This window comes from Malaclemys terrapin (assembly GCF_027887155.1).
Source record: "Malaclemys terrapin pileata isolate rMalTer1 chromosome 20 unlocalized genomic scaffold, rMalTer1.hap1 SUPER_20_unloc_1, whole genome shotgun sequence".
In the NCBI taxonomy this organism is placed as follows: domain Eukaryota; kingdom Metazoa; phylum Chordata; order Testudines; family Emydidae; genus Malaclemys; species Malaclemys terrapin.
In genome coordinates this window covers 1,663,670-1,680,693 of record NW_026530188.1, presented here as the reverse complement: position 1 = coordinate 1,680,693, position 17,024 = coordinate 1,663,670, and the positions used below count along the sequence as shown (strand labels likewise).

Sequence of the window (17,024 nt, the reverse complement as noted above, 5' to 3'; positions counted from 1 at the left end):
TGGAGAGTCCATGGGGGTCGCCCCCCAGACTCTCCCCACAGCCAGGGGATGGGGGTGGGCACGGATGGGCCCCCACACTCACCTTCCCCATCTCCACCTCCCGACAGGCCATGGCAATTACCTGGAAGGAAGGAAGGAAGGGAACGAAACAGTTAGGAAAAGAATGAGAGAAGGAGCGTGCTCCAAACAGTACCTGGCTGGGCTGGAATAGAGAACCCAGGCGTCCTGGTTCCCAGCACCCCCCCCCCAACCCACTAGACCCCACTCCTCTCCCAGAGCCAGGGAGAGAACCCCAGGAGTCCTCGCTCCCAGGCCCCCCTGCTCTAACCACCAGCCCCCACTCCCGTCCTAGAGCCAGGGAGAGAACCCAGGAGTCCTGGCTCCCCTTGGCAACCCCCCCCCCCCACACACACACATACAATTTGCAAACAGCTCTCACATGAGCCCTGACAGACTCACTCCACCCAGCCCACGTCCTGCAGGGTAGTTACCCCCAAAGGGTAACATGGGAGGGGGGGGCCGTTTCAAAAAGCCCAGAACTCCTCAAAATTCATCCCCACGGCAAGCAGGAGGAACGGATTTAGCTGGGAGCCCGGCTGTCTGGCCTGGGGGTAGCTGTTCATCCCCAAAAGACACCGGATCTTGGTCCGTTTGAATCGGCAGCAGGACCCAGGGGAGTTAAATTTCTGACCTTTTCCCGGCCTGTTCTGCTCCCAGGCTGCGGTTATGCAAAGGGGTATCTGGGAGTGGGAAGGCTCGTCCGGCGCTGAGATGCAGCCACCTCTGGGGTGGGGCGGCTGGGGAACAGCCGCACATAACGCCACACAGGGATGGCTCACCTGGCACTGAGATGCAGCCACCTCTGGGACAGTGCCGCTGGGGACCAGCCGTGCAGCGCTAGCAGAATGGGATTGTTTTCATTTTGTAAGCTCAAAAGCTCGTCTCTCTCCCCAGCAGAAGTTGGGCCAATAAAAGCTCATCTCGCTCGTGCCAGGGAAGGAAATTTATCAACGAGCCAGAGCCGGGAGATGAATTGATCCTCGGATAGTCTTGGGCGACACATCGGCGAGGAAGAGGGACTAGCCGGCGGGCCAAAGAGAGTATACATGTTTCTGTGACTGTCCTGGGAGAAGGTGAGGGAAGATGACGTTGTAGGAGCGTGTGATGATCGAGCTTCAGCTCCGTGCCTGGCGTTCAGGCCCCGGCTCATGAAAGGGTGGCACGGAATTCTGCCGTGAAAAGCCTCGCATGTCCGCTTCAACACGGTCTCGACGGCTCGGATGGAACAAAAAGATGAGGCCATCCGGATTCCACGCCCAGGAGGCCTACGCATGGCGCCAAGCTCCCTAAAAGTGAGAGTGGCATTTTAGGGAGAGGAACGAGCGCGTGCAGTTACTGGTGAAAGTGATGCATAAAGCCACTCGTCACACGAGGCCGCCCCGCAGGCCACTTGGCAAGCGTCATCCCCGCAGCTTCTGAGCCGTGCCAAGCGCCGCAAAGCGAAGCCCTTGGATTTTGCAAAAGCCGCGGGAGATTACGGCAAACCTAGTGTCTGTCCTGTCGCCAGCAAGTTTCCGGGAGCAGATGGCATTCACGCGGTCCTGGCACGGGTCCTACACTTCGCCAGCGCTCAACGGGATGGAATTTGGGGCCTAGAGGCCATCAGAAGAACACGTCCTGGTCTTTCACTGATGTGACCATGCAAATTCTGCCCAGTGGGGATCTCTGCACTTAGCTGAAAGGAACCAGTTCCGACTTGAAGGATTCGATCAGGTCGAGCCCTGCAAATATCCACATCTGCGGATGTGGATATCTGCACAAATTGTATATCCGGGCAGGGCTGTACAGCTCCGGAGGCGAGGAAAGCAAAGGAATTGTAGGTCTGCCAGGAACTGGCAGCGCTCAGCAGACAGGCTCTCTCCTGTAATCTACGTGCCCAAACCAGAAAATCGTTCAGCCTTGGGCTTGGTCCCCAAACGGCTTGCAACCACGGAGACCCTGCAGCCTTGGGCTTGGTCCCCAAACGGCTTTCAACCACGGAGCCCCACCGGTGGGAAAGCAGCGCCGCCCCATGGCTGAAAACGAAGCGGTTCGCGACACTTCCGAGTATTCGCGGCGTAGGATTTGGCTGCGCAGACCCGTTCAGGAAATGCTGCTGAACGCAGAAAGATTTGGCCAGGAGCCACTGAATATCTTTGTGCGGGGAACGGCTGGTGATGGCGCCCGCACCAAATTCTGCGACCCACCGGAAAAGACGAAGGGCAGGACCCTAGGACATTAGATCGGTCCAGCTCCGTCGCCAGGTTCTGCACAAGGAACGACGCGACAGACGCGCTCCGAAGCCAATTGGGAAAATCATTGGGGACAGACCTGTTCCACTCCTTGGCCCATCCTGGAAATACACCTAATCCGGCGTGCTGCTTCTCCGCCCAACGCCAAGCCCACGCTCCGTGACACGCAGACCCGGGGCCTCGAAGAAGCCAGCTGCGGACACACGTGAGACACGAGCTGACCCCGCAGAGGTAGGCTGAGAGGCTGCGATACGGTTTCCTGTATTGGTGGGCACAGCAAGAAATCCGCTTGGAGAACGTCCCTGGAGAAACGTGAGTGGCTAAAGAAACTTGCAGAAGGACGATCTACGGAGGGAAACCGGCCTCTCCGCAGGAAAGGTCGCTGGCACCGATCCCACGATCCCCGCAGGCTGGACCACACGCAATGGAGAACCGGCACCCACGCGAGTGTCCCTGGAGCCGATCCCCGGCGGTGGTGTGGAAATTGCAAACTGTGGATCCGTCCGGAGGGGCAAATCACAACGCCGGAGGCGTGGAAAGGGCACATCGGCGCACACCGCAGCCTGAAACTGCAAGGGGTACCCTGGCACATGTAGGAACTGTTAAATTACGCCTGTCTGAACCACGTGCGGGATGTATCGTGTTTGTAGGGGGATAAACGGTACAATTACGCCTGTCTGAACCACGTGCGGGGATGTATCATGTTTGTAGGGGGATAAACGGTACAATTACGCCTGTCTGAACTACGTGCGGGATGTATCGTGTTTGTAGGGGGATAAACGGTACAATTACGCCTGTCTGAACTACGTGCGGGGATGTATCATGTTTGTAGGGGGATAAACGGTACAATTACGCCTGTCTACATAAGAACATAAGAACGGCCGTACCAAGTCAGACCAAAGGTCCATCTAGCCCAGTATCCTGTCTACCGACAGTGGCCAATGCCAGGTGCCCCAGAGGGAGTGAACCTAACAGGCAATGATCAAGTGATCTCTCTCCTGCCGTCCATCTCCACCCTCTGACAAACCGAGTCTGGGGACACCATTCCTTACCCATCCTGGCTAACAGCCATTAATGGATTTAACCTCCATGAATTTATTCACTTCTCTTTTAAACCCTGTTATAGTCCTAGCCTTCACAACCTCCTCAGGCAAGGAGTTCCACAGGTTAACTGGGCACTGTGTGAAAAAGAACTTCCTTTTATTTGTTTTAAACCTGCTGCCGATTAATTTCATTTGGTGACCCCTAGTTCTTGTATTATGGGAATAAGTAAATAACTTTTCCTTATCCACTTTCGCCACATCACTCATGATTTTATATACCTCTATCATATCCCCACTTAGTCTCCTCTTTTCCAAACTGAAAAGTCCTAGCCTCTTTAATCTCTCTTCATATGGGACCCGTTCCAAACCCCTAACCATTTTAGTTGCCCTTTTCTGAACCTTTTCTAGTGCCAGTATATCTTTTTGGAGATGAGGAGACCACATCTGTATGCAGTATTCGAGATGTGGGCGTACCATCGATTTATATAAGGGCAATAAGATATTCTCAGTCTTATTCTCTACCCCCTTTTTAATGATTCCTAACATCCTGCTTGCTTTTTTGACCGCCTCTGCACACTCCGTGGACATCTTCAGAGAACTATCCACGGTGACTCCAAGATCTTTTTCCTGACTTGTTGTAGCTAAATTAGCCCCCATCATATTGTATGTAGAGTTGGGGTTATTTTTTCCAATGTGCATTACTTTACATTTATCCACATTAAATTTGCCATTTTGTTGACCAATCACTTGGTTTTGTGAGATCTTTTTGAAGTTCTTCACAGTCTGCTTTGGTCTTAACTATCTTGAGCAGTTTAGTATCATCTGCAAACTTTGCCACCTCACTGTTTACCCCTTTCTCCAGATCATTTATAAATAAGTTGAATAGGATTGGTCCGAGCACTGACCCTTGGGGAACACCACTAGTTACCCGTCTCCATTCTGAGAATTTACCATTAATTCCTACCCTTTGTTCCCGGTCTTTTAACCAGTTCTCAATCCATGAAAGGACCTTCCCTTTTATCCCTTGACAACTTAATTTACGTAAGAGCCTTTGGTGAGGGACCTTGTCAAAGGCTTTCTGGAAATCTAAGTCCTCTATGTCCACTGGATCCCCCTTGTCCACATGTTCATTGACCCCTTCAAAGAACTCTAATAGATTAGTAAAACACGATTTCCCTTTACAGAAACCATGTTGACTATTGCTCAACAGTTTATGTTTTTCTATGTGTCTGACAATTTTATTCTTAACTATTGTTTCGACTGATTTGCCCGGTACAGACGTTAGACTTACCGGTCTGTAATTGCCGGAATCACCTCTAGAGCCCTTTTTAATATTGGCGTTACATTAGCTATCTTCCAGTCATTGGGTACTGAAGCCAATTTAAAGGACAGGTTACAAACCATAGTTAATAGTTCCGCAACTTCACATTTGAGTTCTTTCAGAACTCTTGGGTCAATGCCATCTGGTCCCGGTGACTTGTTAATGTTAAGTTTATCAATTAATTCCAAAACCTCCTCTCGTAACACTTCAATCCGTGACAGTTCCTCAGATTTGTCCCCTACAAAAGCCGGCTCAGGTTTGGGAATCTCCCTAACATCCTCAGCCGTGAAGACTGAAGCAAAGAATCCATTTAGTTTCTCCGCAATGACTTTATCGTCTTTAAGCGCTCCTTTTGTATCTCCATCGTCCAGGGGCCCCACTGGTTGTTTAGCAGCTTCCTGCTTCTCATGTACTTAAAAAACATTTTGTTATTACCTTTGGAGTTTTTGGCTAGCCGGTCTTCAAACTCCTCTTTGGCTTTTCTTATTACATTCTTGCACTTAATTTGGCAGCGTTTATGCTCCTTTCTATTTGCCTCACTAGGATTTGACGTCCACTTTTTAAAGGAAGTCTTTTTATCTCTCTTTTTATCTCTTCTTTTACATGGTTGTTAAGCCACAGTGGCTCTTTTTTAGTTCTTTTACTGTGTTCCTTAATTTGGGGTATACATTGACGTTGGGCCTCTATTATGGTGTCTTTAAAAAGCGCCCACGCAGCTTGCAGGGATTTCACTTTAGTCACTGTACCTTTTAACTTCTGTTTAACTAACCCCCTCATTTTTGCATAGTTCCCCCTTTTGAAATTAAATACCACAGTGTTGGGCTGTTGAGATGTTCTTCCCACCACAGGGATGTTGAATGCTATTGTATTATGGTCACTATTTCCAAGCAGTCCTGTTATAGTTACCTCTTGGACCAGCTCCTGCGCTCCACTCAGGACTAAATCTAGAGTTGCCTCTCCCCTTGTGGGTTCCCGTATCAGCTGTTCCAAGAAGCAGTCATTTAAAGTATCGAGAAATTTTATCTCTGCATTTTGTCCTGAAGTGACATGTTTCCAGTCAATATGGGGATAATTGAAATCCCCCACTATTATTGAGTTCTTAATTTTGATAGCCTTTCTAATTTCCCTTAGCATTTCATCATCACTATCACTGTCCTGGTCAGGTGGTCGATAATAGATCCCTAATGTTATATTCTTATTAGAGAATGAACCACGTGCGGGATGTATCGTGTTTGTAGGGGGATAAACGGTACAATTACGCCTGTCTGAACCACGTGCGGGATGTATCGTGTTTGTAGGGGATTAAATGGTACAATTACGCCTGTCTTATTACTTATGCCTTATTTGATAGAAAAGCTGCCCCGGCCGGTGAAGGAGAGAAGATTTCGTGCTCCGCAGGGCCGGGAAAGGTACGCAGGGAGTCAGCCAAGCTGGGACCGATTGTTTAGCATGAGCAGTTCACAGATAGCGTAAGAGCATTCTAAGTGGGAGAAATCCTCTTTCTGGGTCCGTTTGCAGAGGAAATCCCATCAGGAGCGAGGGGTGTTTGGGGCACACATTGCATCTTTGGGGTACAGGATCTGGGATGGGGCTGGCCCAGCCCAGAGGAGTGTGCGTGGGTGGCTGAAAGGCCAGGGGTGTCAGGGCGCTGGCGCCCAGCTACGGGGGTGAGCAGGCAACTGCCAGACCTGGGACCCCGAGAAGCGTTACACCCACCTTCACCCCGTATTCCCAAATCATGCACCAGAAATCCAGGACGGTGTGAGGCAGTGGCCCCTGGGTCGCGATGTAGCATCTCTTGTTATTTACCCCCTGGCAGGAGACGAAGGGGGGAAATAAGTCACCCGCCACCTGCAGGGCAGCACCTCCCAGTGAACCCCACCCACCCCTGCAGCACAGCATCCCCTGCGGAGCCCCCGCCCACCCCCTGCAGCCCACCGCCCCCCGCTGAGCCCCCCATCCGCCCCCTGCAGCCCTGCGCCCCCCGCTGAGCCCCCCATCCGCCCCCTGCAGCCCTGCGCCCCCCGCTGAGCCCCCCATCCCACCCCCCGCAGCCCTGCGCCCCCCGCTGAGCCCCCCATCCGCCCCCCGCAGCCCTGCGCCCCCCGCTGAGCCCCCCATCCCCCCCCGCAGCCCTGCGCCCCCCGCTGAGCCCCCCATCCCACCCCCCGCAGCCCTGCGCCCCCCGCTGAGCCCCCCATCCCGCCCCCCGCAGCCCTGCGCCCCCCGCTGAGCCCCCCATCCCGCCCCCCGCATCCCAGCGCCCCCCGCTGAGCCCCCCATCCCCCCCTGCATCCCAACGCCCCCCGCTGAGCCCCCCATCCCCCCCTGCATCCCAACGCCCCCTGCTGAGCCCCCCATCCCGCCCCTGCATCCCAGCGCCCCCCGCTGAGCCCCCATCCCACTCCCTGCATCCCAACGCCCCCCGCTGAGCCCCCCATCTGCCCCCTGCAGCCCTGCATCCCCCACTGAACCCACCATCCGCCCCCTGCAGCCCTGCGTCCCCCGCTGAGCCCCCATCCCACCCCTGCAGCCCGGTGCCCCCCGCTGAGCCCCCCATCCCGCCCCCTGCAGCCCAACGCCCCCCGCGGAGCCCCCCATCCCACTCCCTGCATCCCAACGCCCCCCGCGGAGCCCCCCATCCCACTCCCTGCATCCCAACGCCCCCCGCTGAGCCCCCCATCCCACTCCCTGCAGCCCAACGCCCCCTGCTGAGCCCCCCATCTGCCCCCTGCAGCCCAGTGCCCCCCGCTGAGCCCCCCATCCCACCCCCTGCAGCCCAGTGCCTCCCGCTGAGCCCCCCATCCGCCCCGTACTGAGCCCACCCGCCCCCTGCAGCAGAGCGCCCCTAGTGCTGCACTGGATTGGCAGGGCCAGTGCTGGTGCAAGGGGAGAGCGTCCCCTGCTGCGGGGAGGGGGGGAGGGTTACCTGGATGAAACTGGCATTGATATAGTCCGTCTGCCCTTCGTCCGTGCAGAGATTCAGAACGACCCGGGTCTGATCATCTGCCGGGGAGAGAGGGAGGGATTGACAAATTCAAACTGGGAATAAGGCACCAATTGTGACCGATGAGAGGAATTACCCACGGGGCCAGTTCCCCAAGGGGCGCAGCAGAGTCTCCGTCTCTGGCTGTTTGTAAATCAAGCTGGGCTGTTCTTCTCAAAGTTCTGCCCCAGGAATTATTTTGGGGCCGTTCTCTGGCCTGTGGGCAGGGCCGGCTCCAGGCACCAGCTTCTCAAGCAGGTGCTTGGGGCGGCCGCTACGGAGAGGGGCGGCGCGTCCAGGTATTCAGCGGCAATTCGGCAGACGGTCCCTCACTCCGCCTGGGAGTGAAGGACCTCCCGCCGAATTGCCGCCGCAGATCGTGATCGTGGCTTTTGTTTGTTTGTTTGTTTTTTGTTTTGGCTGCTTGGGGCGGCCAAAACCCTGGAGCCGGCCCTGCCTGTCGGATACAGGGGGTGAGACGAGACACTCACAATGGTCCCTTCTGGCCTGGGAATCTGTGAATCTATGAAACCCGGCCCTGAGATGCAGCCACCTCTGGGGTGGGGCAGCTGGGGAAAACAGCCGCACATAACGCTGCCCGGAAATGGCTCGCCTGGAGCTGAGATGCAGCCAGCTCTGAGGCAAGGCAGCTGGAGAACAGCTGTATATAACATCACAAGGGTCAGCTCCTCTGGTGCTGAGATGCAGCCAGCTCTGGGGTGGGGCAGCTGGGGGAACAGCTGCACATAACGCTGCATATTTCAGTGCCAGCAACCCCCTCCCACACTCACATGGCAGGATGTCTTTATACCGATTCTTCTTGATATTTTCTTTCCTGCCCCCAGCCTCCGCGGAGAACCCCTGTTGCTGCCGGAAGGCGCTGGCTTGGGCCTTGATGTCCTGGGCGGAGAGAGAGGACAGGAGGGGGATTAGGAGGCCGTGGAGAAGACGGGGTTAAACAGGGAGACTGAGCGAGCACCCCAGCAGCCGATAGCTCTGTGATTCCCACAGCTAATGCCCTGGCTCCCTAATACTCAAGTATACGGCACCCCATTCCCTGTGACCACAGCCCCTTTTCCCAGCTCAGACTTCCCAGCACCCCCAAACTCCAAGGGTAAGACTAGCCTGGCACTGAGATGCAGCCACCTCTGGGGCAGGGCAGCTGGAGAAACAGCTGCACATAACGCGGCACAGAGACCGCTCGCATGAGGATGATCATTCCTGAGCACTGGAGTCAGGTTTATTTTGGGAACAGGCTGGTTCTGACCTCGCCAGTAGCGGACCAGCCGGTCCTGCCAGCTCTGGGCCCCAGCGTGAGCACACCCACGCCCATCCTGGAACAGGCAGGAGAAAAAAAACCCCACCCCTGCCATGGAAGTACCCTCCAGGGAGAGTTAATCTGTGCAGGAGTTGCTTCCAGAATGAGAGCCAGGACTCCTGGGTTCTCTCCCCGGCTCTGGGAGGGGAGTGGGGTCTAGGGGTTAGAGTAGGGGGGGCTGGGAGCCAGGACTCCTGGGTTCTCTCCCCGGCTCTGGGAGGGGAGTGGGGTCTAGGGGTTAGAGTAGGGGGGGCTGGGAGCCAGGACTCCTGGGTTCTAGCCCTGGCCCTGGGAGGGGACTGGCATCTCGTGGGTTAGAGCAGGGGGGCTGGGAGGTAGGAATGGAGGGCTCAGGGGGGTGGGCTCTAGGGGTCACTAGCTCCCTTCAGCCCCAGGGCGGAGGAGTGGCTGTGTCAGTAGTTCGCAGGCAGGGGTTTACAGTAGTTGGCAGTTCTCAGCTGGACCCGCCAGCGGCCGGGTTGTTTGCCACAGCTCCAGCGCCAGCTCCGCCCCGGTGGTTTCTGCTCTCGCGTTGCCAAGGTTTGGCTGCCGCAGTTTTGTTGACTAAGGCTGGAGAAAAGCAGGTGTGGAACGAAGAGGTAGCAGGAGACAGGCAGGTTCTGCAGCTTCTCAGCAGATAAAAGTTTCTTGCATTAGGGATCAGGGCGTGTCACGGAGTTTTTGATGTTCATTTCCTCCGTTTTTTCCCCCAAAAAAAGTTTTGGTGGGGCGGGGGAAGGAGAAAGAACAGGACCTGGGGGGAGAAAACCTGGGTCTGAGCGGCCCGGGCAGCTTTCGGCTTCTCAGTGCCGGATTTGACTAAATCACACAGTTTTTGGTTATTCATTCCCTAGGTTTGGTTTTTTAATTTCCAAAAGGACAGAGGGAAGAGAAAGACCCAGAGGGGGAAGATCTGGAGCAGAGAAGCTCCCGCGGCTTCCGAACTCTCCGGCCGACGGAGGTTTTTCGCCATCACAATTTTTTTCGTAGTTTCCCCCCTGTGTCCCGACGGCTGGAGGCAAAAGGGAGACAACCGGGATGTTGTCGGCTTGGTGGATCCCCTGAGCTGTACCCTGTGGGGGATGGTGCGGGGGCCAGAGCTCTGGATGGAGGGCATCGGGGATATTAGTCACGTAGGGTGCAGAGAGACAGGGGATCAGGGGAGGGATTTTGACCAGCCCCCCGCAGCACGGCACCCCCCAGCGCCTGGCCCCGACTGCCAGGGGAGAGCGCCCCCTGCCCAGCCCCCCCGCAGCACAGCACCCCCTAGAGAGGTCCATTTCCCCGCACTGTTGCATTCACTTTCAGGATCCGTGTTTTCAGTTCCCAGGACTGACTAACCCCATGGGGTAGCTTCTGCTTTTCACTTCAGCTCTGCTACGCAGGGCTGGTGAGCAGCCCCTGTGCTGAGCAAGGGAGCAGAGCCTGTCAGCCATCCTGTGCGGCGTTATGCACAGCTGTTCCCCAGCTGCCCTGCCCCAGAGGTGGCTGCATCTGAGCGCTGGTCAAACCATCCCGATCTCTAGACCCAGTACAGTGGAATGAAAACAGCTGTACATAAGTCTGGAATATGAGATGGGGATTTAATAAAGGGAGTGGCTGGCTTAGGGGGTGGGGAGTGAGGCACGGGGCCTTTCCCCACTAGGGGGTGCCGGCTTCCATCACTTTCCCTTCCCCCCCCCACCTGGCCCCAGCCCGGAGGTAGCTGGGATTTGGTTTGGGCTACGTTTATATATCAGCAGCTGAAGCCAGGCGAGAGACAAGGGAACAAAGTCCCTTCTGGAAAATTCATTTCCCTGGCAGAGGGGAGGACGGGCCAGCGCGGAGCTGCACAGAATTAACCCTCCCCACCCGACTCACTCCCAGCACGACTCTGGAAAGCCACCGGGGAAACTGAGGCACCAAGTTGAGGCAGGACCTGGCCAAGGTGACACTGACAGAACCCAGGAGTCCTAGCTCCCAGCCGCACCCTGATCTAATCCGCTACACCCCACACCCCTCCCAGAGCTGAGGATGGAACCCAGGAGTCCTGGTTCTTAGTTCTAGCCTATAAAAAGAACCTTCTGCTGTTTTATACTGTGACAACCAGTGAACTTTGCTGCTCCCCAGAAATAGCTGCATCTCAGTGCCGGGCAAGCCATCACCATCTGGCATTATGCGTAGCTGCTCCCTGGGTGCCCTGTCCCAGAGCTGGCTGCATCTCAGCACTGGGCAAGCCATCCCACTATGGTGTGATGTGCAGTTGTTCCCCAGCTGCCCCGCCCCAGAGGTGGCTGCATTTCAGCACTGAGAGCAAGCAGTGTGGTTTGTAACTGCAGGAGGCAGCCGCTGTTTTAGGAGGGGCTATTTCATGCTATCGATGCTATGTCACAAGCCACAGTGATAAGGGGAAATTTGCATTTGGTGCCTGCTCAACACAGGGTCTATTTGAACCAGAACCAGGACCCAGTGGAGGTGAATTTCGGATTATGTCATGGCCTTTTCTGCTCCCAGGCTGCGGTTATGCAAAGGAGTAGCGGGGAGTGTGACTGGGACGGCTCGCCCGGCGCCGAGATGCAGCCACCTCTGGGGATGGGGAGCTGGGGAACAGCCGCACATAACGCCTCACAGGGACGGCTCGCCCAGCGCTGAGATGCAGCCACCTCTGGGGACGGGGAGCTGGGGAACAGCCGCACATAACGTCTCACAGGGACGGCTCGCCCAGCGCTGAAATGCAGACACCTCTGGGGACGGGGAGCTGGGGAACAGCCGCACATAACGCCACACAGGGATGGCTCGCCCAGCGCTGAGATGCACACACCTCTGGGGATGGGGAGCTGGGGAACAGCCGCAGACTGGTATCAGAAGGGACTGTCCTTACTGAATCCCCCACTTCCCTTCTCTTGTGGGTTCTCTCCCTGGCTCTGGGAGGAGAGTGGGGTCTAGTGGTTAGAAGAGGGCATGGGGCTGGGAGCCAGGACTCCTGGGTTCTCTCCCTGGCTCTAGGAGGAGAGGGGAGGGTCTAGTGGTTAGGGTGGGGGGTGGAGGGAGAAGTGAAACAGAAGGGGAAAGTGGATGCCATGTTTGGGTTCCCAGACAATTTCACTTCAGTTTAATGACCCGATTGCTAGTAACACAAACCAGAGAATATTCTTTACTCTGGGAATTTCCTTCAGACTGAATCGATCGCTCAGACCGAACGGCTGATTTCCACTGGATTCCCAGCTCTTGACCGGTCTAGATGCAGCGGTACCTTGCCCAGGACTGAGATGCAGCCACTTCTGGGGCGAGGCAGCCGGGGAGAGCCGCACTGACACACTAGAAATGTGTGCAGGAAGAAACGATGGGGAATGTAGCGGTCAGAAAGCATCCACCTGCTGGGGTTTGGCGGGGTCACCCCAAGATGGAGGGGAAATGTAATGACCCTAGGGGGCACCCCACTAACGATTTCAGGCCAGCACTGACTGCCAGGGGAAAACACTCCCTGCCCCACTCCCCACAGCACGGTGCCCCCCAGGACCTGGCCCTGGCTGCCAGGGGATAGTGCCCCCTGGCCAGGCCCCCGCCCCACAGCACGGTGCCCCCCGCCCCGTGCCCATCCCTGGCTGCCAGGAGGATAGTGCCCCCTGGCCAGGCCCCCGCCCCGCAGCACGGTGCTCCCTGCCCCGTGCCCAGCCCTGGCTGCCAGGAGGATAGTGCCCCCTGGCCAGGCCCCACCCCGTGCCCAGCCCTGGCTGCCAGGAGGATCTGCTGAATGTTGTAGCGATGCCCAGGGCCCACAAAGCTGCTGGCGGTGCGGGAAGCCTGTGGGCAAAACTGGAGCGGCTTTTGCCATTTCTCGGCTGTGCCTTGCCCCGGGCCTGAAAACTTGCACTGCTCCGGGCAGTGATGGGCGACAGAGCCCGGAACCGAGACGTCCAATAGCGTCTCATAGGATCAGCCCAGGGCTCCCAGCCCCCCTGCTCTAACCACTAGCCCCTGCTCCCCTCCCAGAGCTGGGGAATGAACCCAGGAGTCCTGGCTCCCAGCCTCCCTGCTCTAACCACTAGACCCCACTCCGCTCCCAGAGCCGGGGAGAAGACCCAGGTGTCCGGGCTCCCAGCCCCCCACCCTGCTCTAACCACTAGACCCCACTCCCCTCCCAGAGCCAGGGAGAGGACCCAGGTGTCCGGGCTCCCAGGCCCCCCCTGCTCTAACCACTAGACCCCACTCCCCTCCCAGGGCCGGGGAGAGGACCCAGGCGTCCGGGCTCCCTGCAGCTCTGACTCTTGCTGGCCGGCAGGCGACGAGTTAACTCTGTGCACGGCGGGAGCAATGGAAAGTTAAACCCAAGCCCCAGATTAATGATTACAGAAAGAAACTTGCACTGGGGCTGGAGACGGGCGGAGGGCTGTCGGACGCCTGGGTTCCCTGTGCAGCTCCGAGAGGGCAGTGTGGGGTCCCGTGCGTTAGAGCGGGGTGCCGGGGCTGGGAGCCAGGACTCCCGGGTTCTCTCCCCGGCTCTGGGAGGGGAGCGGGGTCTAGTGGTGCGGGGAGCCAGGACTCCTGGGTTCTCTCCCCGGCTCTGGCAGGGGAGTGGGGGCTGGTGAGTTAGAGCAGGGGAGCTGGGAGCCAGGACTCCTGGGTTCTCTCCCTGGCTTTGGGAGCGGAGTGGGATCTAGTGGTTAGAGCAGGGGGGGTGGGAGTCAGGACTCCTGGGTTCTCTCCCCGGCTCTGGGAGGGGAGTGGGGGCTGGTGGGTTAGAGCGAGGGGAGCTGGGAGCCAGGACTCCTGGGTTCTCGCCCTGGGAGGGGAGTGGGGGCTAAAGGTTTAGAGCAAAGGGTGGGGGCGGGCTGGGAGCCCGGACTCCTGGGTTCTCTCCCTGCTGGGGGTGGGATTTCCCGGGGATCCGGGCGGCGCAGGGGCTGGCGCGGGGTCTCGGCTCGCCCCGCGGCCCGGCCTCACCTGGAACTCCTGGCCCAGCCGGGCCAGGCCGGGCTCGGCGCCCAGGAACGCCCGCAGCGTCTGGTCCATCGTGCGGAGCGGCTGCCCCGCGGCCGGAGCGAGGACGCAGGACGGAGCGGACTGAAGAGGAAGTTGAGGTCCCCGCCCCCCAACGGGCCGGTTGGGCGAGCCCGGACCTGAGCCTGGCGGGCCGCCAGCCAGGGGAGCGAGCGCGGCTGCCTAGCTGGGAGAACCCAGGCGTCCGGGCCCATCCTCACCTGGGGGATCCCGCCCGGCCCAAGCCGGAAATCTCCCCAACCTCTGGGGCAGGGTCGCTGAGAACAGCGCCGGTCGAGCCCTCCCCGAGCGGCGTTATGTGCGGCTGTTCCCCCCGTGTGCCCTTCCCCAGAGGTGGCTGCATCTCAGCGCCGGCCGAGCCCTCCCCGTGGAATTTTTGCTATACGTTTGTGGGTAGTTTTGCTCTGGGTTGTTTCCTTCCCCTTCTCGGAGCCCTCTGGCTTCCTGGGGATGTCCCTGCCTGCCCCACAGTTGGGGGGAGCGGGGCTCATCGTGCCAGTCGCCAGCCCTTCTTGGGGACCGGCCCGCTTCCCCCCCACCCCTTAGTGGGATCCTTCCCCCACAATCCCCTCAGCTGGGATCCCCTCCCCCAGAATGCCCCCAAGCTGCCCTATAACAGCCCCTTCTCGACACCACCCCTCGGCTGTGGTGCTAAAGGTAAATTCTCAGCCTTTGCCCCCGTGTCTGAGCTCAGGGCTTTGTGCACCTTCCAGCAGTCAAGAAATGACCTGCAGCAGAGACTAACCTCACCACATGTGCCAGGTGCAATTCCACTGTGACCAGGGCATTAATATCGGGTATTTCGCTACATGGGGAGGGCTTGCCCAGCACTGAGATGCAGCCACCTCTGGTGCGGGGCAGCTGGGGAACGGCCACACATAACTCTGCACAGGGATGGGTCACCCGGCACAGAGATGCAGCCACCTCTGGTGTGGGGCTGGTGGGGAACGGCCATTCATAACACTACCTCAAAGGACTTTAGGACAGGAAGTGAAGGCGTTTTCTGTATCTCAATGACACAGGGGGCTTAGGGAACCCTAAATCTGGATCTCCATCTGGATTTGGCCAGGACACTGGAGATCCACCCTCAGCTCTGTGGGACAGGGTCTGCGGAGAGATCAAGGCCTTCGTTTTCATGCTGGACGTATGACGCGGAAGAGCAGGGCTACCCGGGGCCGTAGGGAGACTGAGAGGCCTGGTCTGGGAAGGAGGAACTGACCCAGGTAGCACGTCTCCCACCCCGGCCTTCTCCTGGGGATAGCGGGGCTGGGGCCTGGGGGAAGGGCTGAGTGGCAAGGGTGAGACATCCACCCCGTGGGGAAGTCACAGGACCCTGACTTCGCCTGGAACCTGTGGGGAGGAACTGGAAAGAGGAGAATGTGATCGGAACAACAGCAACGGGAGACTTGTGTAGTAGAGAGGGTGGGGGGAGGTGTGGGGAGCCAGGACTCCTGGGTTCCATCCCCAGCTCTGGGAGGAGAGTGGGGTTTAATGGTTAGAGCGGGGGGGCTGGGAGCCAGGACTCCTGGGTTCTATCCTGGGATCTGGGAGGGGAGTGGGGGTCTAGTGGTTAGAGCTGGGGGGGGGGGGGGCGGCTGAGAGTCAGGCCTCAGTTGTTCTCAAATGTGGCCACTGTGGCCGCATGTGGCCACCAGGGGCTTTTCTTGTGGCCGCAGCCACATGGGGAGCGATGGGGGCTCCCCCCTCCCCTGGGGCCACCAGCAGAGGTCGGGCCCTGCCACCCTCTGGAGAGACAAACACTGAAGGAGCAGGGGGCGGCCCGTGAGTTCACCCCCCATTGCCCTGATCCCCCCTGCCTCCTCCAGCCCTGGGCTTTGGCCATGCAACAGCAGGCTCTGGCCTTACCGCCTCCTCTGGCCCTCGGCTCCAGTCGCCCCAGTGGGGGGCTCCGGCCTCCAGCTCACCACCACCCCTCCCTCATCCATCCTAGCCCCCCGCTACCTTCTCTGGCCCAGGCTCCATCCCCCATGCACAGGGCTTTGGGCTCGGGCGATAGGATCTGGCCTTGGGGCTCTGGCCCCACCTGTGCAGTGGTGGGGTGCTGGCCCTGCCTCCCCTGCCCCCCATTGCCCCAGCCCCCACTGCCTCCCCCGCCCGCCGCTACCTCCCTACCCAACTCCCCATCCAGGGCATGATATATCCCCAGGCTTGCAGGGGCTGGGCAAGTCTGCTGTGAAAAATAATATTTGTGTGTTGGTTAATATCACTTTTCACAGCAGACTCTGTAGCCAGCTGGGAGGCTGTGAAAAAAGTGATACGAACATACAAGTGTCACTTTTCACAGCAGCAACTTACTAGCTAACAAGTCTTTAAAAAAAATAGCAAAAGAAACAACAACAACAAAGACAAGAATGGGCAAAGTACCTTGTTTGTGTTTCTATTCTCTTTAGGTCCAGTAAAGAATAGAGACAAGGGTCCATTATTTTGATTATTGAAAAAAAAAAAGCCCCACATAAATAAATCACAAGGATTTGGATTTGTGCATATTTATTTGATTTCCCTAAAGCTAATTAAATATTTTAGGAAAAATTGTCAAAGTGGCACCAGCAGGATTTGGTAGCGGCATTCTGAGGCCACTAAAAATTTTGTTGTGAGAACCCCTGCTCTGAGGAAGAGGACTAGAGCCAGGGACAGAACCCAGGAGTCCTGGCTCCCAGCTCCAACCACTAGACCCCACTCCCCTTCCAAAAACCCAGGAGTCCTGGCTCCCAGCCCCCCCCCGCTCTAACCACCAGCCCCCACTCCCCTCCCAGAGCCAGGGAGAGAACCCAGGAGTCCTGGCTCCAAGCCCCCATCCTGCTGGAGCACTCTGACATTGCTAAGCAGCATTGTGATGTCAGACACACCCTGCTGTGATGTCACGGGGCAGGGGGCTGATGGGAGGAGCCAGTAGGATGATGTCATGGGGCTGTCCCACGCTCCCCCCAGAGGATGAGGATGGTGCAACGTGCCTGGGTGATGACACGGTGCCAGGATGTCGTAGCACATCATGATGTAATGTGATGATGTCACAGGGTAGCATGATGTAATCACTCAGTACAGTGATGTCATCATATCTCGGCAT

At 57.7% G+C, this 17,024-nt stretch overlaps 1 protein-coding gene across 1 annotated transcript in view; it reads right to left on the bottom strand.

Moving 5' to 3' along the window:
- PTPN18 (protein tyrosine phosphatase non-receptor type 18) overlaps nt 1-17,024 on the bottom strand; it is a 25,049-nt gene extending 8,025 nt beyond the window's left edge. The window contains exons 1-6 of the mRNA XM_054014759.1: nt 17,001-17,024; nt 13,883-14,101; nt 8,433-8,541; nt 7,585-7,661; nt 6,372-6,467; nt 83-121 (exon numbers count right to left, since the gene is read on the bottom strand). Of these exons, the coding sequence (XP_053870734.1) occupies nt 83-121; nt 6,372-6,467; nt 7,585-7,661; nt 8,433-8,541; nt 13,883-14,101; nt 17,001-17,024 (564 nt within the window). The remainder of the gene's footprint in view (nt 1-82; nt 122-6,371; nt 6,468-7,584; nt 7,662-8,432; nt 8,542-13,882; nt 14,102-17,000) is intronic.